This window comes from Manis pentadactyla, chromosome 9 (genome assembly GCF_030020395.1).
Source record: "Manis pentadactyla isolate mManPen7 chromosome 9, mManPen7.hap1, whole genome shotgun sequence".
NCBI lineage: Eukaryota > Metazoa > Chordata > Mammalia > Pholidota > Manidae > Manis > Manis pentadactyla.
In genome coordinates, this window is record NC_080027.1 from 14,489,819 (window position 1) to 14,509,872 (window position 20,054).

The 20,054-nt window shown below is 49.2% G+C and overlaps 1 protein-coding gene across 5 annotated transcripts; it reads right to left on the reverse strand.

The window, feature by feature from the left end:
- Nucleotides 1-6,721: 6,721 nt before the first annotated feature.
- LGALS12 (galectin 12) lies at nt 6,722-18,075 on the reverse strand. 5 transcript variants are annotated; one of them, XM_036926456.2, is made up of 10 exons: nt 17,568-17,681; nt 16,952-17,041; nt 15,836-15,924; nt 15,485-15,698; nt 14,550-14,669; nt 13,938-13,976; nt 13,393-13,419; nt 12,749-12,834; nt 9,149-9,299; nt 6,722-8,591 (listed from the first exon to the last, which is right to left on the reverse strand). In XM_036926456.2, exons 3-10 carry the CDS (start codon nt 15,874-15,876, stop codon nt 8,445-8,447), a joined length of 825 nt encoding a protein of 274 aa, XP_036782351.2. In that variant the 5' UTR covers nt 15,877-15,924; nt 16,952-17,041; nt 17,568-17,681; the 3' UTR covers nt 6,722-8,444. The 5 variants fall into 5 exon arrangements, with proteins under 5 accessions (XP_036782351.2, XP_057362945.1, XP_036782335.2 ...); XM_057506962.1 differs by having other exon boundaries at nt 16,952-17,150; nt 17,568-17,653; XM_036926440.2 differs by lacking the exon at nt 16,952-17,041 and having other exon boundaries at nt 17,568-17,759.
- Nucleotides 18,076-20,054: the final 1,979 nt, after the last annotated feature.

The window sequence follows — 20,054 nt, forward strand, 5'->3', positions numbered from 1 at the left end:
CTCATGCTGGGCAAAGGGGTGTTAGCAACATCAGTGGGGCCAATGTATTATGTCTCACATTACAAGGAAGAGCCAGTGTTGATAGAGTCCAAACTCAGTATGAGGCATTTCAAATAATTTGGATTATAAATTCTCACAACTACCCTGCTAGGTTGATGTCATTTCCCATACCTTTCCATATGCATGCACTGTATTTGCCCAACCCATGGAATCTAATTTCAAAGAGGTGTCAGGATTTGAACTCAGGTCGGTGTCCCCTCCTGGGACAGCCCTGTCTGCTTAGGGAGCCACAGCCACAGCAGTGTCGGTGGAGAGCCCTGAGCACGCGCCCTGACCCAGAGGCAGGAAGAGCTGGTCTGGCTGCCAGTCCGCGGAGCTGTGTGTGCTGCCAGTCCATCAGTCATGCGTCCTCCTTCTGTACCGTCTACATCACAGGATTCCTACAAGAAGGAGACGCGTGGTAAAGTACTAGAAAACAGTGCAGCTAAAATGTGGGCCACTGCTACGGTGTGTCGTCCCCACATCGGGGGTGATTGAGCAATAACTTACCACCCTTGTTCTACAGCAGAGGGAACTGAGACTCGGAGAGGTCACGTGGTTTACCTAAGGCTCAGGAACGTGGATCCTACCACTCTGAGGCTGGCACATTCTCCCCTCTTCCTTCTGGGGTCTTGGCTCCCTAATTTGGGGTGTCCTCACTTCTCTGGCATTGCTACCTCATCCTACCCTCTACCCCCAACCCAGTCATAGCTTGGGTCCATCCCTCAGGCCTTGCTCTCACCTGGCTGTTAACTAATTGTTACCAAGAACTGCTCTGGCCAAGGCATGAGGCATTTCCTTCCTCAGGACAGTCTCACATACAAAAGGATATGATGGAGGTTGCCAGAGGCTTCAAGGGCTGAAACAGTCATTCTTAATCCTAGATGCATGTCAGAATCTCCTGGGAGCTTTTAAAATATACCAAGGCACAGGCCCTGCTCCCAGACACACAGAGTTCACTGGCCTGGCGTGGGCAGCGGGCACTGTCATGTTGTAAGGACTCCCCAGATGCCTGCCATGTGCAGTCAGGGAGTGGCTGTAATTCGCAGTGGCTGATCTTACTTTCAAGATATTTGTGCCATGGTCCCGGAGATTGCTTTGAACTGTACTTCCACTTAAACTTCGCTTTTAATATAGTGTTGCTAATATTTCGGCAAGAAAATCGAGTTTCCTTCTCTAATCATCTTATAAAAGCATTGAACTAGCTGGGTGATTATCATTTTCTTACTTCCCACTAACTAGTGTTTTCATTTTTTAAGTTGGGTTTACTGAGGTATAACTTACATACAGCAAATTCCCAATTTTTATGTATGAGTTCGGGCAAACATATCTAAGTATGTGAACACCATCGTAATCAAGATAGAGAATATTTCATCACCCCCAAAGTTCCCTTATGTCCCTTGCAGTCAACCCCTCCTCCTTCAGACTACCACAGCTCTGATTTCTGTCCCCTGTAGTTTGCCTTTTCCAGGATGTCATATGAATGGAATCAACCAGATGTCACCTTTTGGGTCTGGATTCTTTCATTGAATATAAATATATAATTAAAAATTATTACTCATCCATATTTCATGAATCAGTCGGGTACTGATTTCCACTGGGCAGTATTCCATTATCTGGATGTGCTGTCATTTGTTTTTATCTATTCACTTACTGGTAGACATTTGGATTATTTCCAGTTTTTGGTTACCATAAATAAAGTTGCTACAAACATTCAAATACAGGTCTTCGTGTGGACTTATTTCTTCATTTCACTTGGGTAAATTAGGAGTGGGATTGCTCGACATATGGTAAGTGGTATGTTTAGTTGGTAAGAAACTGCGAGACCACCAGCCTGTCTGTCAAAACGAATCTATCTTGCAGACTGTTCTTCAGGCTCAGTTCGGGGCTCCCCCTACCCGCCCTCCTGCTCCTGCTTCAGCTGCTCTTCCCTCCTCCTGCCGCCACTCCCTCCGGGCGAGTATCTGCCCACCCTTTCTTGCCACCCCACTCCCGCCCCCCTCATACGCTCACTAACCTCCACTGACTGTACAACTGAGCAACCCCACTCACAGGGCGATCCAAGTGTACAAAACACATCTTCAAATGAAGAAAAACTAAGAGAGTCCATAGCCAGCATCTGCGCTAAAAGAATCGCTAAAGGAAATGCTTCAGAAAAAAAGAGAAATGAGGTCAGAGGGAAACTTAGAACATCAGGAATGGAGAACAACAGAAATGAAAAATATCCAAGTAAATACAATCGATCAGTGGTTTTCAACTGAGGGCAATTTTGTTCCCCAAGGGACTTCTGGCAACGTTTGGAGATATTTTTGATTTGGGTGCGGGGGTGGTTGCGACTGGCATTTAATAGGTGGAGGAGAGCGCCGCTGATCATTCTACAAAGCGCGGGGTGCCTACCCAGTTATCTGGCTTCAAATGTTCTGAGCTTGAGAAACCGTAAAACAAACTAGTCTCCTTTTGAATTCTTAAAAACATATTTGTTGGTCGAAGCAAAAATGACAGCCTTGCAGGTTTAATATAAGGAAGGGAAGGTAAAGAAAATATATGGTGATAAAGTTTCTATAGTCGACTTCAAGTGGTAAAATATCGATTCTAAGTACACTGTTAAATGTCAAGCATGTATCAAAAGGTACATAATGTCGGATCATTTTGCAAGGTTTTCAAATATTGGATCATTATGTTGTACACCTGAAACTAGTATCATGTTATAGGTCAGTTATATCTCAATAAAAAAACTTCTTAAGTATGTAGACAAAGCCTAGAGACAACACAAAAATATTATGCAAAGAGATATAGTAAAAAATGAATAGGTTAATTAAAATTGAATGTTAATAATGTTCAAATAATCTAAAAGAAGGCAGGAAAGGGAAAACAGAGGGTGAAAAAACAAGGAACAAACCAAAAACAGGTAATAAAATGGTACACCTAAATCCAAACATATCAATGACTACTTTAAATGTAAATAGTCTAAACACACTAATTAAAAGAAAAAGCTTGTCGGAATGGATTTAAAAAAACAAACACAAAAACTAAAACCATAACCCAACTGTATGCTATATACAAGAAACTCATTTCAATACAAGGATACAGATAGGTTAAATCTAAAAAAAAAAAAAAGTGCAAAAAGATTTAAAGAAATCTTTTAAAGAAATTTAAAGAAATGAATCAAAGAAAGCTGGAGTGGCTATATTAATATCAGATAAAGTAGGATATTTTCAAAGGAAGGGAATAACTAGGGACTTTACATAATGACAAAAAAGTCAGTTCATCAAGAAGATATATGTGTTGGGGATCCCCAAGACCCACCCCCAGGTATAGCAATCCCTAGAGAGACTCACAGGACTTAACATAGAGTCATGCTCACAGCCAAGACTTATTATAATAACAAGCAAAAACAATAAAGAGAAGGGTGCATGGGGCAGGACACCATGGCCAGGGGCAAGCTTCCAAGAATTCTGTCTAGGAGATTCACATAGGATGAGCTTAATTTAATTCCTCCATTGAGTTGTGACATGTGTGAAATGTCTACCAGGGAAGCTCTCCTGAGCCTAGAAGTTCTGAGTTCTTATCAAGGGTGAGTCATGTAGGCATCCTCTGCCTAACATGTACCAAAATTCTAGACTCCCAGAAGGAAAGCAGGTATGCAGCATAAAGTACATTTTTGCACAGTTTGGGCACAGTAAGCCACTCTTAATATTTAGGGAATATTTTATATCAGTACAGGGAACTGTTTACAGTTAAGTTCCCAGACACTAGCCAAGAACCAATCTTGCAAACAAGCCTTTCTAAGAATAGCCGTCTCAGAGCTGGTATGATAATTTTTTTTCTGTACAATATAATAATCCTAAATGTATATGCACCCAAAAACAGAGCTTCAAAATAAGTGAAGCAAAATCAGACAGAACTGAAAGGAGAAATAGACAAAAATACAATTTTTTTTCTTTGTAAAGCTGGAGACTTGAACATTCCTCTAATAATTGATAGGACCCATAGGCAGAAAATCAGTAAGGGTGCTGAAGAACTGAACACCATCAACAAATTGGATCTGGTTGACATTTTTTGAACACTCAGTCCAACATCAGAATACACTTTCTTTTCAAGTACCCACGGAACATTTACTAAGAAAATTTATATCCTGGATCATAAGACTATCTTAAAAACTTTTAAACAATTGAAATAATACAAAGTATGTCTGTGATCATAATGGAGTTAAACTGCAACTCAATAATAGAAAAATAACAGAATGAAATCTAACACTTGGAATTAAATAACACACTTTACTCTAATCCATGGGTCAAAGAGGAAGTTTCAATGGCTATTAACAAATATTTTTAAACAAACAAAAATTAAAATACAAACTATCAAAATGTGTAGGTCATAGCTAAATGCTGAGAAGAAATTTATTGTATTAAATGCTTATGTTAGAAAAGAAGAAAAGTTTAAAATAAGTACTCTGAACTTCCATCTGAAGAGAATAGGGGAAAAAAGAGCAAAATAAACCAAAAGCAAGCGGAAGGAAGGAAATAATAAAGATAAGAACAAAAACCAATTAAATTAAACAGAACAAAATAGAATAAATCAATAAGGTCAAAGATTTTTCTTTGAAAAGATCAACACAATTGATAAAACTTCAGGGAGACTGACAAGGAAAAAAAGGAAAAAGATACAACTTAGCAATGTTAGAAATGAAAGAGAGGCTTTCATTAAAGACCCATAATTATTAAAATGATAAAACAATACAATACATTCTACATACATACATTTGATGACTTAGATTAAATGGACCAATTTCTTAAAAGACACAAACTAACAAAAACTCACCCAAGATGAAACAAACTATTTCATTTGTAATTAAGAAGGAATGGAATTTGTAATTAAGAATCTTCCAAATGGAAATATCCAGGTCTAGATGGCTTCCCTGGTAAATCTTATGAAACATTTAAAGGAATATTCCCAACTCTCACAAACTCTTCCAGAAAATAGAGGAGACAATAGTTGATTAATTTTATAAGGCCAGCATTATCCTGATACCAAAACCAGATAACAATAGTACAAGAAAATAAAACTAGAGACCGTTATCCTTCATGAATGAAGATATTAAAATCCTCAAAAAAATCAGCATTTCAAATCCAGCTATTTTCAAAATGAATACTACGTCCCAGCCAAGCAGTTTATCAAGTTTATCAAGCAAGTGTTGACCTGGAATACAGGTCCAGGTCAACACTTGAAAATCAACCATGTAACACACCAGATTAATAGCCTACAGAATAAAAACCATATGTTCATATCAATTAATGCCAAAAAAGCCTTTGACAAAATTCAACATCTTCTCATAATCATTGTAATAATAATAAAACTCTCAGTAAACTAGAAATAGAGAATCACTTCCTCAATATGAAAAAAGGGCATCTACAAAAAAATCTACAGTCAATATCATAAGGCTTCCTCCTAATCCTGGGAACAAGGCGCAGAGGTCTATCTACTCTCACTCCTCCTGTTGAGCACTGCACTAGAATTCCTGGCCAGCGTACTTGATAGAATCCGGACCTGAATACCGCCTTTTGAATAAGCCCACCCACCACCTCAGAGAGACCTAGGTTTCATCTTACTGAGGCTACAAGCATCCCCCAGAGGACACGTCAGCAAGCCACAAGCCCACCTTTCCCTGACCCCTCCCCTCAAAGAGCCCGCCAAAAACCCTGGCCGTAAAAAGCTCTTAACCTGTTAAGAGACTTTCTCTCTCCTTTGTTCTGCTGGCCAGGCCAGAGGGGTCCCTCTCAGGTTCAGCAATGAACCTGCTTGGACTGTTCAGTTCGCATCCCCTCTCTTCATTCAGTAATAAGGCAGGAAAAATAAATAAAAGTCATACAGATTGAAAGGAAGAAGTAAAATTGCCCCTTTGCACATAAAGAAGCAAATTCTTCCCAAGTTCTTCTAAAAATTTAGTGCAATTGCAATCAAAATCCCTGCAGGATATTTGGTAGATATGGACAAGCTGATTCTAAAATTTATATGAAAAGGCAAAGGAACAAGGATAGCCAAAATAATTTTGAAAAAGAAAAATAAGATTGGAGGAATTACACGATCTATTGTAAAAATACAGAGGTCAAGACAGTATGGTATTGGCATAGAGATACACATATAGATTAATGGAAGAGAAAAGAGAGTCCAGAAAATAAGACTGCACAAATACGGTCAATTGATTTTTGACAACGTTGTAAAAGCACTTCAACAAAGAAGGATAGCTAGTCTTTTCAAAAACTGTTATTGGAATAATTGGATATCCATAGGCAAAAAATTCTCAAAAAACAAACAAAAAACTTTTGGCTTAAACTGCACATCATAATTAACTCAAAATGAATCATAGATCTAAATGTCACCTATAAAGTGTCAAACTTTCAGAAGAAAACTTCTTTAGGCAAAGACTTCTCAGATATGACACCAAAAGTACAATCTGTCAGCCAAAAAAATTGATGAATTGGACTTCATCAAGACGAAAAAGCTTTGGTCTATGAAATAGTTTAGAGAATGAAAAGACAAGCTGAGACTGGTAAAAATTATTTATAAATATTGATAAAGGACTTTTATCCAGCATATATAAAGAACATTTAAAAGTCAATGACAGGAAAACAAACAACTCAATTAAAAAATGGAGAAAAGATTTGCTGCACCAGACAGAACACATGGATGGCAAATTTAATGCATGAAAAGATGCTCACCATCTTCAGCCTCAGGGAACTACAGATTAAAACCACAACGAGGTACCCCTCCACCCCAATGGGGATAGGTAAAATAAAAAAAACTGACCCACTGTTTTGAGAGAAATCTTCTGCATCCGTGGATGTTTTGTTGCCCTTGTCTAGCTTGGATTAATACTTAGTCTATAGGCACAGACCTGATCATCTACACTTGCCCTCTTACAGCACTAAATTATGCTTTTTATCTTTATCTTGCATCTACCTACCACTTCAGCATTTTATTTAAAAAAAATAATAAGGGAGAAATGTGGGATTCACATATAAATCAAGTATACAAATCAAATGAATAATCATATCTGACTTGATTGTTTATAGTTCATGATGCGTGATCAAAACTGAAAGTTTCTGTGATAGGACTGCCCTTGCACTGTTCACCATGTAAGAACTTATTCACCATGTAAGAACTTGTTCACCATGTAAGAACTTGTTCGTTATGCTTCAGAAGATTGAAGACTGATGAGAATTAGGCTTGGGGTTGATTAATGACTGTGCATTGACTCCCCTATACAGAATTTTATTGTTGTTAACAACCATTTGATCAATAAATATGAGAGATGCCCTCTCAAAAAAAAAAACAAAAACCCTGAAAGGAGCTTTAATAAGGAATATGCACTTATGTACCCATGATACAAATAACAAAATAAAATGTGACTAGTAACTGACAAAAAAAATAATACTGACAGTAGTAAGTACAAAGAGATGCAGAACAGTTGGAAATCTCATACAGCTCTGGAAGGAATGCAAAATGGTAAACCCATTCTGAAATAATAAAATAAAACTCTGGAAAATAGTTTGGCAGTTTCTTGCAAAGTTAAACATGCATTTATCAGATGATCCAATAATCCCAGTACTAGGTATTTACCCTAGAGAAATGAGAAGTTATGTTCATACAAAGACTTGTATACCAATGTTTTTAGTAGCTCTATTCATAATTGCCAAAAACTCAAAACAATTCAAAAATTCCCTCAGTGGGTCAGTTGGTAAACAAATTGTGGTACAATGGAATGCTACTGAGTATAAACAGAAATGGGTAACTGATACACACAGCATCTCAGATTAACCTCAAAAGAATACTGAGCAAAAAGAAAACAGTTTCACAAGGTCACATTCTGTACGATTTCACTTACGACATTCTCAAAAAGACAAAAATGTAGTAATGGAGAACAGATTTTTGGGTCACTGGGGTCAAGGAGGTGTGATTACGAAGGAGTAACACCAGGGTGTTCTTGGAGTGATGGGGCTGTTACATGTTCTGACTGTGGTGGTGGGGTTACTAAAATCTACAAATATGTTAAAACTCAGCATTTCACCCTGGACCATTTTCTCCAGAACTGTTAGATGAGAATAAAATAAGTGTCTAAATTCCTTAAGCCACTGTATTCTTGAGTGTCCTTGTTTGGCTACAAGATCTGCCTCCTTATCTAGGCTCTGAAGGAGGATGGAGCCCGATCCCAGGCTCCTAGTGGAGGGCGCGGCGTCACACGAGGAGCCCTGGCAGTCTGGCCTTCTCTCTTCTCTGGGGCCCAAAGCTCCGCAGACTCGGGTGGTGGTGAGAGGTGGCAGTTTAATGAGGGGAGGAGAGCTGGGCCATCTGTGGGGCATCCTATGGGCTGGCCCTCCTTCCCTAGCGTGCCCCTGGATCTCTCCTCAGGAGTGGACGCAGTAGAGTTGGACGCTGCCACTGATCCGGAGCTCCCGCAGCCGCTCCAGGACCTGCTGGTCCAGGCTGGTGGCCCCCAGGCCCTGCCCATTGAGTGCCAGCTTCAGTCCTCCCTCCTGGCACAGGAGCAGCACCTGGGAAAGGACAGGAGAGCTTTGCAGACTGCCAGGCACACCCTCTGCTGCCTGCTGATGCCCCACATAGGGAGCCCTCCCCACAAAGGACACACCCACCACACCCCATAGGGCACCCAGCCGTGCAAAAGAATAGGACTAGGTGCCCAGCCTGTCACCAGCCCACTGTGACCTTTCACAGGGATCTTCCCAGCCCTGGGCCTCCATTTCACCATCAGGAATAGAGGACGCCTCCCCTGAGGGCGTGGTTCTCAGCCCTGGCTGCGTGTTTGCATCATTAGGGGGCTTTTAATAAGGCTAATGCCAGGGTCAGTCCCAATGGATTACGGTGCTGGAAGGAATGCAAAATGGTAAACTTATTCTGAAATAATAAGATAAAACTCTGCAGGCAGCAACAGGGAGGGTTGACAGCCGTGGCGTGGTGTTCTCTCCCTGCAGCAGGCCCTGGCTGGTCAGCCCCACGTGGCGGGCCAGGCCCGGGAGGAGCCCCCGTCTCCCTGCTGGGTGTGCAGCTCTGCCCTCCAGCTGGGAGATCACCCCACTTGACTGTGACTGACCTCAAAGAATCGCCTGGGGTAGAACAGGAAAGGGGCCAAGATCAGCTTCTTCTGGCCCCAGGGCGAAATCCAGGCCAGAGTTCTGTCGGTGAAGGAAGCCCTGAGAGTCACAGGGATGCGGGCGGCCTCATCCCGCAGGCTCAGAGTGAAACTGCGGAGATGGACCCAGAAAGCTCAGCGTCCGAGGCCCCGGGCCCTGTCTCCCTGACCTCTCTGAGCTGCGGCTGCTGGGCCCTGAGGGGAGGGATGGCTGGGTGGGAGCTGCTGAAGATTTGGCTAAGGGCTCAGAGGGCTGGATACACCTGGTGGAGTCTTAGGCACGCCTGAGCTTGAATGCCCACGGTTCTACCCACTGGCTGGAGAACCATAAAGAGCAAATTACCATGCCTGAACCTCAGGTTCCTCTCCTCAAAACGGGGAGAATTCTATTACTCTAGCTAACATTTGTTGAGTGCTAACTTTGTACTAGGTATTGTCTTAAGTGTTCTGCAAATAGCATAAGATTAGAGCCTGGTTGCCTAGGTCAGCTCTGCTGCTTTCTAGTCCTGCAAGCTTGGGCAAGTCTCTGTGCCTCAGTTTCATCATCTGAAATGTGGGGAGAACAATAGTACTCTACCTGCCTCCCCAGAGAAGGAAGAATTAAATGAGTTAACACATGTAAAGCGCTTAGGACAGCCCCCAGCATGAAATAAGTATGCATATCACAGCCTGTTGTTTAAAAATTATATAATACAATACCTACTTCACAAGGCCATCAAAAGCAAGAAGGAGATAATGTACATGAAATCTAGCAAGTACGGGGCACACAATAGGTGTTTTATAGATGCTACTGTTTGCTTTTCCTGAGTCCTCATGAAATCCTGAGGTGTGAGGTTTATCAGCCCATTTAATAGACGAGGACCAGAAAATTTATGGAAATAACCCATTGCTGTTACTAGTAAGAGCTGTGGGACTCCAGACCGGCCTCTGGAGATGGGGGTCTCTGGGCTGCCTGGCACCTGCCCCTCGAAAGCGTCGGCAGGTTCTGTTTCACGCCTTGGGAGCTTCCGCCACCCTTGAAACGCCGTGCCTGAGGCTGCGGCTGACCACCTCCTTGGCAGGATGCGGCGGACAGCCGCGGGAGACGCGGTGCAGAAGCGGGCAAAGCAGGAAAGGCCACCCTGGGTGGGCCTCTCAGGGACCCGCCTGTCTGTTCCAGGAGGGTGCCCAGTCCATTTCCAGCCTTGGGAAGAGCTGCCAGGGGACCCCACCGGGAAGAAGCTGGGAAGGCAAGGACCCTGGACAGCGGACTGCGTGAAGCCTCCAGCCCCAGCCCCTCCGCAGACCCCTCCCCGGGAAAGGCTTTGTCTTCCATTGGCCTGACAACTCCTGGAGGCCTCGATGTCCCCTCGGCCAAGCCCAGCACAGCCCTGGGCCGGGTAATGAACTCCCTCCAGATGCCCGCTGAGGCTCTTGGAGGCTGTAACTGGACGCCCATGTCCTCGGTGCTTGAGGCAGGGGCTAGAGAGGAACGGGCAGATTTTTAATGCAAATGAACCCCATGCCCTCCAACACTCTCTCCCTCTGTCCGATTCAAGCCACAGTGGCTTTCAGAAAACAACCACCGCAGCAGCCGCTCTTCCTGCAGGCTGACTAAGCACCAGGCGCTGTGCTGAATCTTGATGGGGGCCCACAGCTGAACTGGCCTGTAGAAATGTTCCGGTTGGTCCATAATATTCTTCAACTTTAAATACCATATTCAAAAATTAAGAGTTTATATATAAGATAGCTTCCAGTTTCTCTTTAAAACTAATCAGAAGATCTGGCATGAGTGGTGTGGATAAAGTAAAGGTTCCTATGGCCAGGATTCTCACCTGGCCCTGGTCGGCTAGCTCACTGCACACTTGTGGGCAATACATTGTTATTAACTCCATATAAAGAGCTCCGCCCAGTGCTCTGGGTGACATGGTAGCATGGTGGCACAGCTGCAGGGATTACACGGCTGCAGGAGAGCAGAGGCTGGAGTGGTGGCAGTGCCAAGGACAGAGACTGAGATGGCTTTGGGGGCAGAGAGGCCCAGAGGCAGAGACGGGCTTGCTGCACGCAGACTTGCTCTGAGTGGACAGGATTCTAGTGATTGACCTGCCACAGTTGGAATAACGTTGGGTATAAACCCTTTCGCCCCAAGAACATTCCACTGTCATTACTTTGGTCTCATTGAATCCATAGTGAACTTGCCCGGGGCCGAAACCCATTGGCAAGACAAGTAGGTTTATGGAAATATTCTGTTCACTCACCACCTTTTCAGCCTGGAGCCTCACTAGTTATGTGATGTTAGGCCTCCAAGGGCATGGGAATTCATGTCCCTTGGGAAAGAGCCTTTAGATCACTTGCTGTGTCCCTAATAACAACCATGTGACTTTGAGCTTGGGTATGAACTTGGTCTCATGTCTCCAAGGTTGGGGGCAGGTAGTTTATCACTGGGAACGTTTTCATTTTCCTTATTGGGATTATCTTGCTCCTTTCTTTTTCTGATGGGGAAACTTAGGACTTCGGCCTCAGAGAGGGGTAGTGACCTGCCCAAGTCCATAGAGTTTACAAGAGGCAAAACCAGGACTCCAGCCCAGTAACGCTGGCTTTAGAGGTCTGCACGGTCCAGGCTCATGCCACACGACTGCCCCAGAATTTGCAGGTCTGACCACAAGCATGCAGGGCAAGGGTTTAGTGAAGTGGGTAACTTCAAAAACAAAAGCACAACAAAAGGGGATTGGGCAGGGAGAACATGCGGCGCTCCCTGTACTCCCCGGCCCTCTGCCAAGAGAATTCTGATACTGCCACACTTGTGGGCACTTATTATGGGCCTGGCACAATTCTAAGCATTTGTACCACCCTTAAAGCTGGCACCATTATTATCCCTTTTTACAGGCAAGTTAACTGAGGCATAGAAAAGAAAAGTAACTGCCTTGCGATTGCGTGGGTAGTGTCCTCAGCAGAAGTCAAACCCAGGCCACCTGGCCCAGAAAGGTCAGGAAGTCCAATGCCAATCCAGAAAGAAGGAAAAGAGAAGGGAAGGAAGGAAGGAAAAAAGAAAGAACAGAAAGGAAAAAGGAAAGACCTTGTCTAACCAGCCTGGCGCCCACGGGTTTGGGAAGTGGAGCTGGAGCGCCCCCTGTGGGAGAGGTTAGGCATCGCCCACGTGGGGAGTGTGTGCACCAGGCCTTGCCTCTGGGCCCCCCTGGCTGTGTCTCCTAAACTGGGGAGCTGTCACTGTGGCGGTTGAATCCTCTTTCTGGGTCTGAGCCTACGTCTTTCCGCAGCCTTTCCTGAGGCTGCAGCTGAGACCCGTGAGGGGAGGCTGGCTGCCTGTGGCTGGAGCAGGTCACAGGCAGGGAGGATGCTCCCAGAACTGGGGCTGCTGGGCCACGCAGGCAGCCCGGGCCCTGGTCCCAATCCCAGCCCACTCTCCCAGGCCCTGCAGCCCAGGCAGCTTACTGCCCTCTGCTCCTCTGTGTCCTCGTCTGTAAAGGGAATGACCTGGTGGTGCAGGAGATAAACCAATAATGCTGAGAAAGCCCCAGCCGCGCAGACGGGCTGCTCCCTCTCCCCCATCTGGGTACTTACTCCTTGGGCTCTGGCAAGACCAGCCCCCGCAGTACGATGACCTGTCCGGGCCAGAGACCCCGAAGGACACGCGAGCAGGGCACCTCCTGAAGGACACAGAAGGTGACTGAGAAGGCCACTCACAGTCCCCGGGAGCGGCCGTGGGCCACCCTCAGGGGGTGGGAGCCCTGGGGCAGGTAAGGCTCTGCTTCGAGGCCCACAGCCAGGAGGACACTTGGCTCTGCTCACCTATTAAACACCTGCTGCACACCTGGCCTCCTGTACTCTGCTCTCCCCTGGCCTTTCCAGGCTGAGCTTGGTCTCCTCCGTATGTTCCCCATTGCTGCCCCTCCACCTGCAATGGCCTCCCCTCCAGCCTGTGAGTAACAGTGGGGCAGAGGCTGGCTTGTGCCTCTATCCTAGAGCCTGGAATAGGGCCTGGCACAGAAAAGTGTCAAATAATTGTGCGCAGGATAGATGGAGAAAAGGAAAATGAAGCTGGGGCCCCAGCCTGAAGCTTCCCGGTCCACCCTCCACCTGCAGGTCTATAAGGGAGGGGAAACCCTGTGCTGAGGGCATCTCCCACCAGGTGGAGGTGCCCCCGACCCCAGACGGAGCAGGTGAGGGACTCCACCTCCCGCAGGAACAGGAGGGAGGTCACTCACCAGCCTGGGGCTCGTCAGCAGGAAAGGCTGTCAAGGAAAGAAAGAGGTATATGGAGGCCACATAGCATTTGCTCAATGAAAGGGGGCCTCTTGATATTATTATTAAAAATTGGGGATCTGGGGGGGTGTCTCTCTCAGACACAATACGTAAAGGACTGGAGTCCCTGTGCAGGCCTACTGAATTCAGATGGACCCCAGCCCTGGAATGATGGGGAAGAACTAGACAGAGGGCCTGTGTGGCCTTAGGAAGTACACGGGCCTCCCCTGCTCCCAGCCAGCCTCTGAGGCTGAGACTGAAAGCTCATATACTGGGACGGACCTTTTCAGAGGAATTCTGGGGCCTTGCCCAGTCCGTCCGCCCAAGCCGGCCCTGGCGCCAGGGACTGAGGGAGGGCCAGCTGTGTCCACGGCAACCGCAGTGGGGCAGGGCAGCTGGGCCCCTGCAACATGAGCAGCGGCCCAGCGCCCGGCAGTCAAGCGGGGGCGGGGGGAGAACCAGTGGCTCAGGAGACCACAGCCGCGGAACAGACTCCCAAGAGACTCACGTGTCCAACCGGATACTCGCTGCCGCCCTCCACAAATGGCTGTTGGGAAAGAGGAAAGGGAGAAGCAGGATGCGGGACCGGGGTGTGCCCTCAGAGCCATTTGTTTGGCTCCTGCCTGTGCCTGGCAGGTGGGCGGAGGCTGGCTTTGGCCTTGATTCTCTTCATTCTCCCCTTAGGCCTTGTCAGTGGTTCTCAAACCTGGCATTTAAACATGCTGATTCCTAGGTTCCACCTCAGACTGACTGAACCAGGATTTCTGGTGATAGACCCCAGAAATCCACATTTTAATGAGCTCCTTAGGTGGGAACGATACAGCCAGCTGCTGGGTTTGGGTCCCCTGCTCCAAGCCTCCTAGTGATTCACCTCCTGGCCATTGCTCCTCCGCGGTGACCAGACCCTCCACCCAGTATCAACCTCTGCCCCAGGCTCTTGGCCCCTCCTGGGGTCTTGTTCTCTTTCCCTCACCCACTCATATCTGACACCTTGATGGACCCTGTCTTGGCTACAGCTGGTGTGACAGGCTTGCCCCCGGCAGGCAGGGTCCAGCTGGTCCGGGCCTCAGGGGCAGCCAGAGGCTGCCGCCACCCAGTCCTTGACCCCGAGGGAACTTACGTTGATGTTCAGGAATCCTACAGCCTTCACCAAGATGTCACCAAATATGCCCAGGGTGTTGACACGTGACAGTGGGAGCCGGTAGCGGTAGTGGAGAAAGTGTTGTCCATTCACGCTCACCTGGAGAGACAGACAGGCTGGTTCAGCAGCAGGTGATACTCCGAATTCACACCCACAGGCCAGGCTTTGGGGAGCACTCTGACCGGAGTTCTCACTGACCTTCACACTGACTCTGTGGCACAGGTACATTCTGCAGACGAGGGGCCTGAGGCCTGGGGAGCCCAAGTGACCTTCTCGAGGGGGCAGAGCTGACAGATGGCCCCTCTGAGTGCGCCCCCGCCCCTGACAGGGCACCTTCCCACGCTGTCCCTCCTTGGGCCTCTCAGCAGGCCTGCCAGCAGCAGCCTCCCCGTCCACAGCTGAGGAGAGGCAGGCTCAGGGGGCTGGGTGAACCCCTACTCCTCGGGCCCCTCTAGCCACTGCTGCCTCCCACCAGCTCCCCTCTCCTCTGGAGAAGTCTGAAGGTCCTGTCATCTCTCTGGAGGGAGTTCACATCAGCAGTGAAAGCCTTGAGGTCAAGTTCCCTGTCCCTGTCCCTTGCTCCCTCAGCTGGGAGATGGGAAGAAAGAGGGTCCCCTCCTCATGGGCTCTCAATGAGCTGGTATTTAGAAGCTTGGAACAGTGCCTGGCGTAGTGCAAGCCCACCCCTGTGCTTGCTGAGACTGTGGCTATGGCGCCCCCTCCAGGGCCAGGCTTTCTTGCAGCAGGGCTACCAGGGCAGCTGGGAACTGGGCTCAGCAGCATCTCGGTCCTCTTGGTAATCCATCCCTCCCCCCAGTATCCCTTAACACAATGGCTTGGGGAGTTCACTGGAAGGAAGGGGGGCACAGCAGGACAAAAGTTCTAGACACCTGATGCCCATCCCTTCCACCTACCTTCATTTCCTCATTTGCAAAGAGAAAGAGGATCAGGAAACTGGCTCCCCTCTGCAGGGCCAGGCGGGGCCACCGGGCCTCGGCTTGCCAGCGCCCAGCGTGCAGGGTGTTACAGATGACATGCGGCTTGGTGGTGTGGAAGCGAGGGTTGAAGTGGATGGCGATGTCTGGCCGGGGATGCACGCTGCAGCCACACTGGAAGTCCACCTGGAACCTGGTGGGAAGTGAGGTTCCCCAAGGGCATCGCTGGTTGAGACCCCCTCAGAGACCACGAAGGCAGGGAGAACCCGCAGCTCGAGGCCTCTGGAGCTGAGCTCCAAATCCCCTTACCCATGTGGAGCACCCCTTTACCTGTGTGCAGCTAGGGGGACCACTCCTTGCAGCATGACCATCTTGCCTGCACGCAGGCCACCAAAAATTGTCGTGACATAAGGAACCACCTGATAAAGGGGAGAAAACCGTCCATACAGGGTTGGAGAAAGGGCTTAGGGGCCCCTATGGAGGGGGCTTGGAGTAAAGAAGACAAAAACTCACTCTCCTGCGCCAGACAGACAATGTCCTTACGGGCAAAAATTAGTTTTCTCTGAAATGTTTTCTTCTTCCTGCTTCCCTTTCCCAGACCTTCACATGTCAAAGCCCCATTGCACCGAGGAAGCCAAGTGCAGCTCCACTACCCGCTTGGAGCACCAGCCGAGCTCTTCTCCCCAGCTCCCAGGGCACAGTAGTGTCCCCAGTGAGGCTTGCTGTCCACTGGATGCCGCCTGGCCTCCAGAAGTCTGTACTGAGGCTTCCTGGAGACTGTTTATTGGCCAGAGCCCTGGAACTGGGAGGCAGAAGGACGGCCAAGTTAGGACCTGCTGCGGTGGCCCCAGATGTGGACGCCTGGAGAGATGCCTAACCACGGCCCACCTCTGCCCCACAGAAGCAGTGCGGCATTCCTAAAACACAATGCACACTCTTACAATTCCCTGCCTTTTTAGGGTTGTTTCCTCTGCTCTCCCTCCACCCTGTGAAATCTGACTTGACTTTCAAGGATCCTAACACCTTCTTCAAGCATCATCCACTTTGATGCCTGGATTATTCCTTCCCTCCCCTGTATCCCTAGAGCACTTCACTTGCGTGGCCCACTTGGTGCGCAGGGAGGTGTGCGGCTGGCTGTGTGTGCGGTGGGGGTGGGGGTGGGAGCACAAGCCCCTGTCCTTCCCTTCTGAGCTCGGTGCCTGGCAGCCATGGGCTCTGACTGGGTGTTTGCAGAATGAGTGTGAATGTGCAGCAGGTCCACATTGGGCTGTATCACTGGTGAGGACTGGCCTTCACTGGTGTGCTCCAACTCTCCGCAGCCTTCAGAAGCCCAAACCACCTAGAAAGAGCAGAGACCCAACAGCGCAGCCCTCCTGTGGTTGCTGGAAGCCTGAAAATCAAGGAACACAGCAACCTGGGCCCCGGCTTCACCCCGTTACCAGGCACCCGGGCAGCTGCTGAGGTGCAGGAGATGCCAGGCTGTCAGAGGGTGCACAGCACTTCAGTCCCTCCGGCTTCCCAGGCTCCAAGCCTGGCCTGTAATTAATGGAGCTGATGCAGCTCTCCAGGGAGGAGAGGGCCAAGTAGAGGATGATAATTAGTGGCCACTGGTGGGAGGGTGGTGTCTGCTGGGAGGTCAGCCTTCCTGAAAGCCAGAAAATCTGTGTGGGCACTGAGCAGAAGGAGGAAGCCAGGGACCCCCACTCCCTTCTGACCTGACTCCCTTCCTGGCTGGAGCTGAGACTGCCCTTTCTAGTAATCAGTGTCCCCGGCAAGGACACTACCCTCCCTCCCAGAACCTCCTAGCCACCTATCATGCAGTAGGGGCACAGCAGGGTGTGTGCAGGCTCCTCCACTTTTAAAATGCAAGGACCCTGTGGGCCCAACAACCATTCACACCCAAGTGAGAATTAGCTGGTCAGCCACTTTGCTAAGCTTGGAGGGCCCTCCAGAGCCATGGGCAGGTGCTGGGGAAGCAGGCCCAAGACTGAGGGAGTCTGGGCTTAGATGGGAGGGAGGAGTTCTGAGACCTAGAAGGTTCCAAATCAGAGCAGCTGCTCACCGGGTGGAAGACTGGCGGCTGCAGGATGAAGGGGTCAGGAAGTGGATCCAGTTTTTCTCCAGGTGACATGAGGGGTGGGGTGCCTCCAACTGGGCTGCAGATCTTGATTCCAGGAGCCCTGCCCCCACTGGCCTGATTCGCATTACCCAGCCAATCTTAACTGCTGGGAGCTCTCCCAGCTGTTAGTGTCCCTGCGCCTGGCAGGGTCCTAATGCCACTTGGAGCAGGCCTGGGAGGGCAGTGGTCCACCCCTGGTGCTGTAGCCCAGCTCTAGCCTCACCAGCTGAACTGGGTATCAGCAGAAATCTGTGTCTAGCAGCGGGAAGCTTGCACTAGGTAACCAGACCCTCTAGGTCTGCAGCACAGAGTGTCGCAGAAGGAAGTCAGGCGCTGGCTCCTTTGGGGCCAGCAAGGGTTTGTGGTTTCTGGCGCTCATCTGAGCCCTGGCCTCCCATCAGAGGCAGGGGTGGTGGTGCGTGTGGGCAGGTCCCAGGAGAAGCCCCGCCCCAGCGTGAGTGGCTGTCTGATCCCTCTTCCCCTACCCGCAAAAGGCTTTTACCTCTTTCCCTCGTTTGCTGCTTTCTCCACTCCTCTCCCTTTTGCAAGTTTTATAGTCCCCGGGGCGCCATTTCAGCATTAGCTGAAACCCCAAGGCTATTACAACACTCAGGAGTGGGGGCTGACAAGCCTGCAGCTGGGGAGGCAGCAGGAAATGCCAGGGCCCAGCTGGGGTCACAGGAAAGTGGGGTGGGGGAGGTGAGAAAAGGGCTGGGAGAGCTGAGAGCCCCTGAGAAGATGAGGCTCAGAAAGGCAGCAAGGTGCAGTGGAGAGCCGGCGCTCCTGCTCAGTCTCTGCTCCAGCGTGCTGCGTGCCCTGGGACAAGGCACCTCGTCTTTCTGGGACTCCCTTGGTTCATCTGCGTATTGATACAGCGACTACAGCCATGCGTGTCCAAGGGAAGCGTGTATCTGGGGCTGGGCCCAGACACCTGCAGTTTTATCAAGCTCCCCCTGTAATCCTTTGGATTAGAGTCTGTCCGCTTGGGGACAAGCACCGCCCACCTGTAACCTTTTGCCCCCAAGTAGCCATGTGTCCACATGGCCCCCATGTGCGGGTGGTATGCTGAATATGTGGTCTCTTAATGGCTTGGTGCTGGCCCAACCCAGGCCTGCCTTGTGGACGGACACACCTTATTGTAAGGCAGACCTCTTGTTGAAGGTTTGCTTCCTTAGGGTGCTGGTCACACAGGAATGATTCCTTCTGGCATAACAAGTAATATAGGCATAAATTGCTCTCTTTGGCACACACGTAGTCTTTGTCCCCTCACCCCGTATAAGCAGCCCCCCTTCCATCCACGATGGAGGTGCACCACCTTGTCCAGCTGGCCGCTCCTGGACTTCCTGTACATGAAGTCCCAGTAAACCCTCAGGTCTTAGATGGCGTCTCTGGATCTTTCCTTTGGTCTTTCAAGCACTTTCCCATTGCAACTTGCCCACTTAGGTGTGTGATTGGACTTGTGATTACACAGTCCGGTTCTGGTTCAAATCTTGTAAGGCCTTCTCTTAAAAAGCAGCACAGCCTGTCCACTTGAGCCTGAGTTGGGAGGTCCCGGGATCTGACCACAGGGGCAGACTTGGCAGCAGGGAGTTCCTGGCAGGGTGAGGCGAGGCGAAGGCTCCAGGATGGGGTGCTGAGGGAAAAGCGCGTGGCGGCTCCGGTGGAGGGGTAGTGCCTGGGCCGTCCTGGGGAAAGCGTCCTGGCCAGCGCTATCCTGGCAGATTGTTGGAAATGCAGACTTTTGGGCCCCACCCAGACCTGTCCTAGAGGACTCTAGTGGTAAGGAGCCAGGGAGTTTGCTCACATCTTGCTGGGTAGGTGGAGCCGCACTGCTGAAGGTGTTTGTGTGGGGAACTTCCACCGGAGGCGCGCTCAGGAAGAACGCTCTGCGTTCCCAGGGGAGAGGAGGAAGCCAAGGTGGAGAAACCAGCCGGGCAGGGACGTGGGGCCCCGCCGAGGGGAGTCAGATCTGCTTCCTGGTCCCGGCCTCACAGCCCCATTCTTGGCCAGCCCCGTTCATGCACCCTCCTGACGCCCCATTCCGGCCTCAGTCCCCACCTCCGAATGAGGAAGGAAGGTGCCTTAGTCAGGTTGCCACGGCAAAAAGCCATCGACTGGGTGGCTTAAGCAACAGACATTTTTTTTCTCAGTTCTGGAGGCTAGAAACCCAAGATCGAGGTGTTGGCAGGTTTCTGTTCTTTCTTCTGAGGCCTCTCTCCTTGGCTCACCCCGAAGTCTGTGTGTCTCCGTCCTAATCTCTTCTCAGTAGACCTGACCTGTTGGATTGGGGCCTGACCATATGGCCTCATTTTACCATAATTACCCTTTTAAAGGTCTTATCTGCGAATAGTCTCATTCTCGTTACTGGGGGTCAGGACTTCAGCATAGAAAGGGGGATGTGGGGGGACATTGACACAATTCATCAAGTCC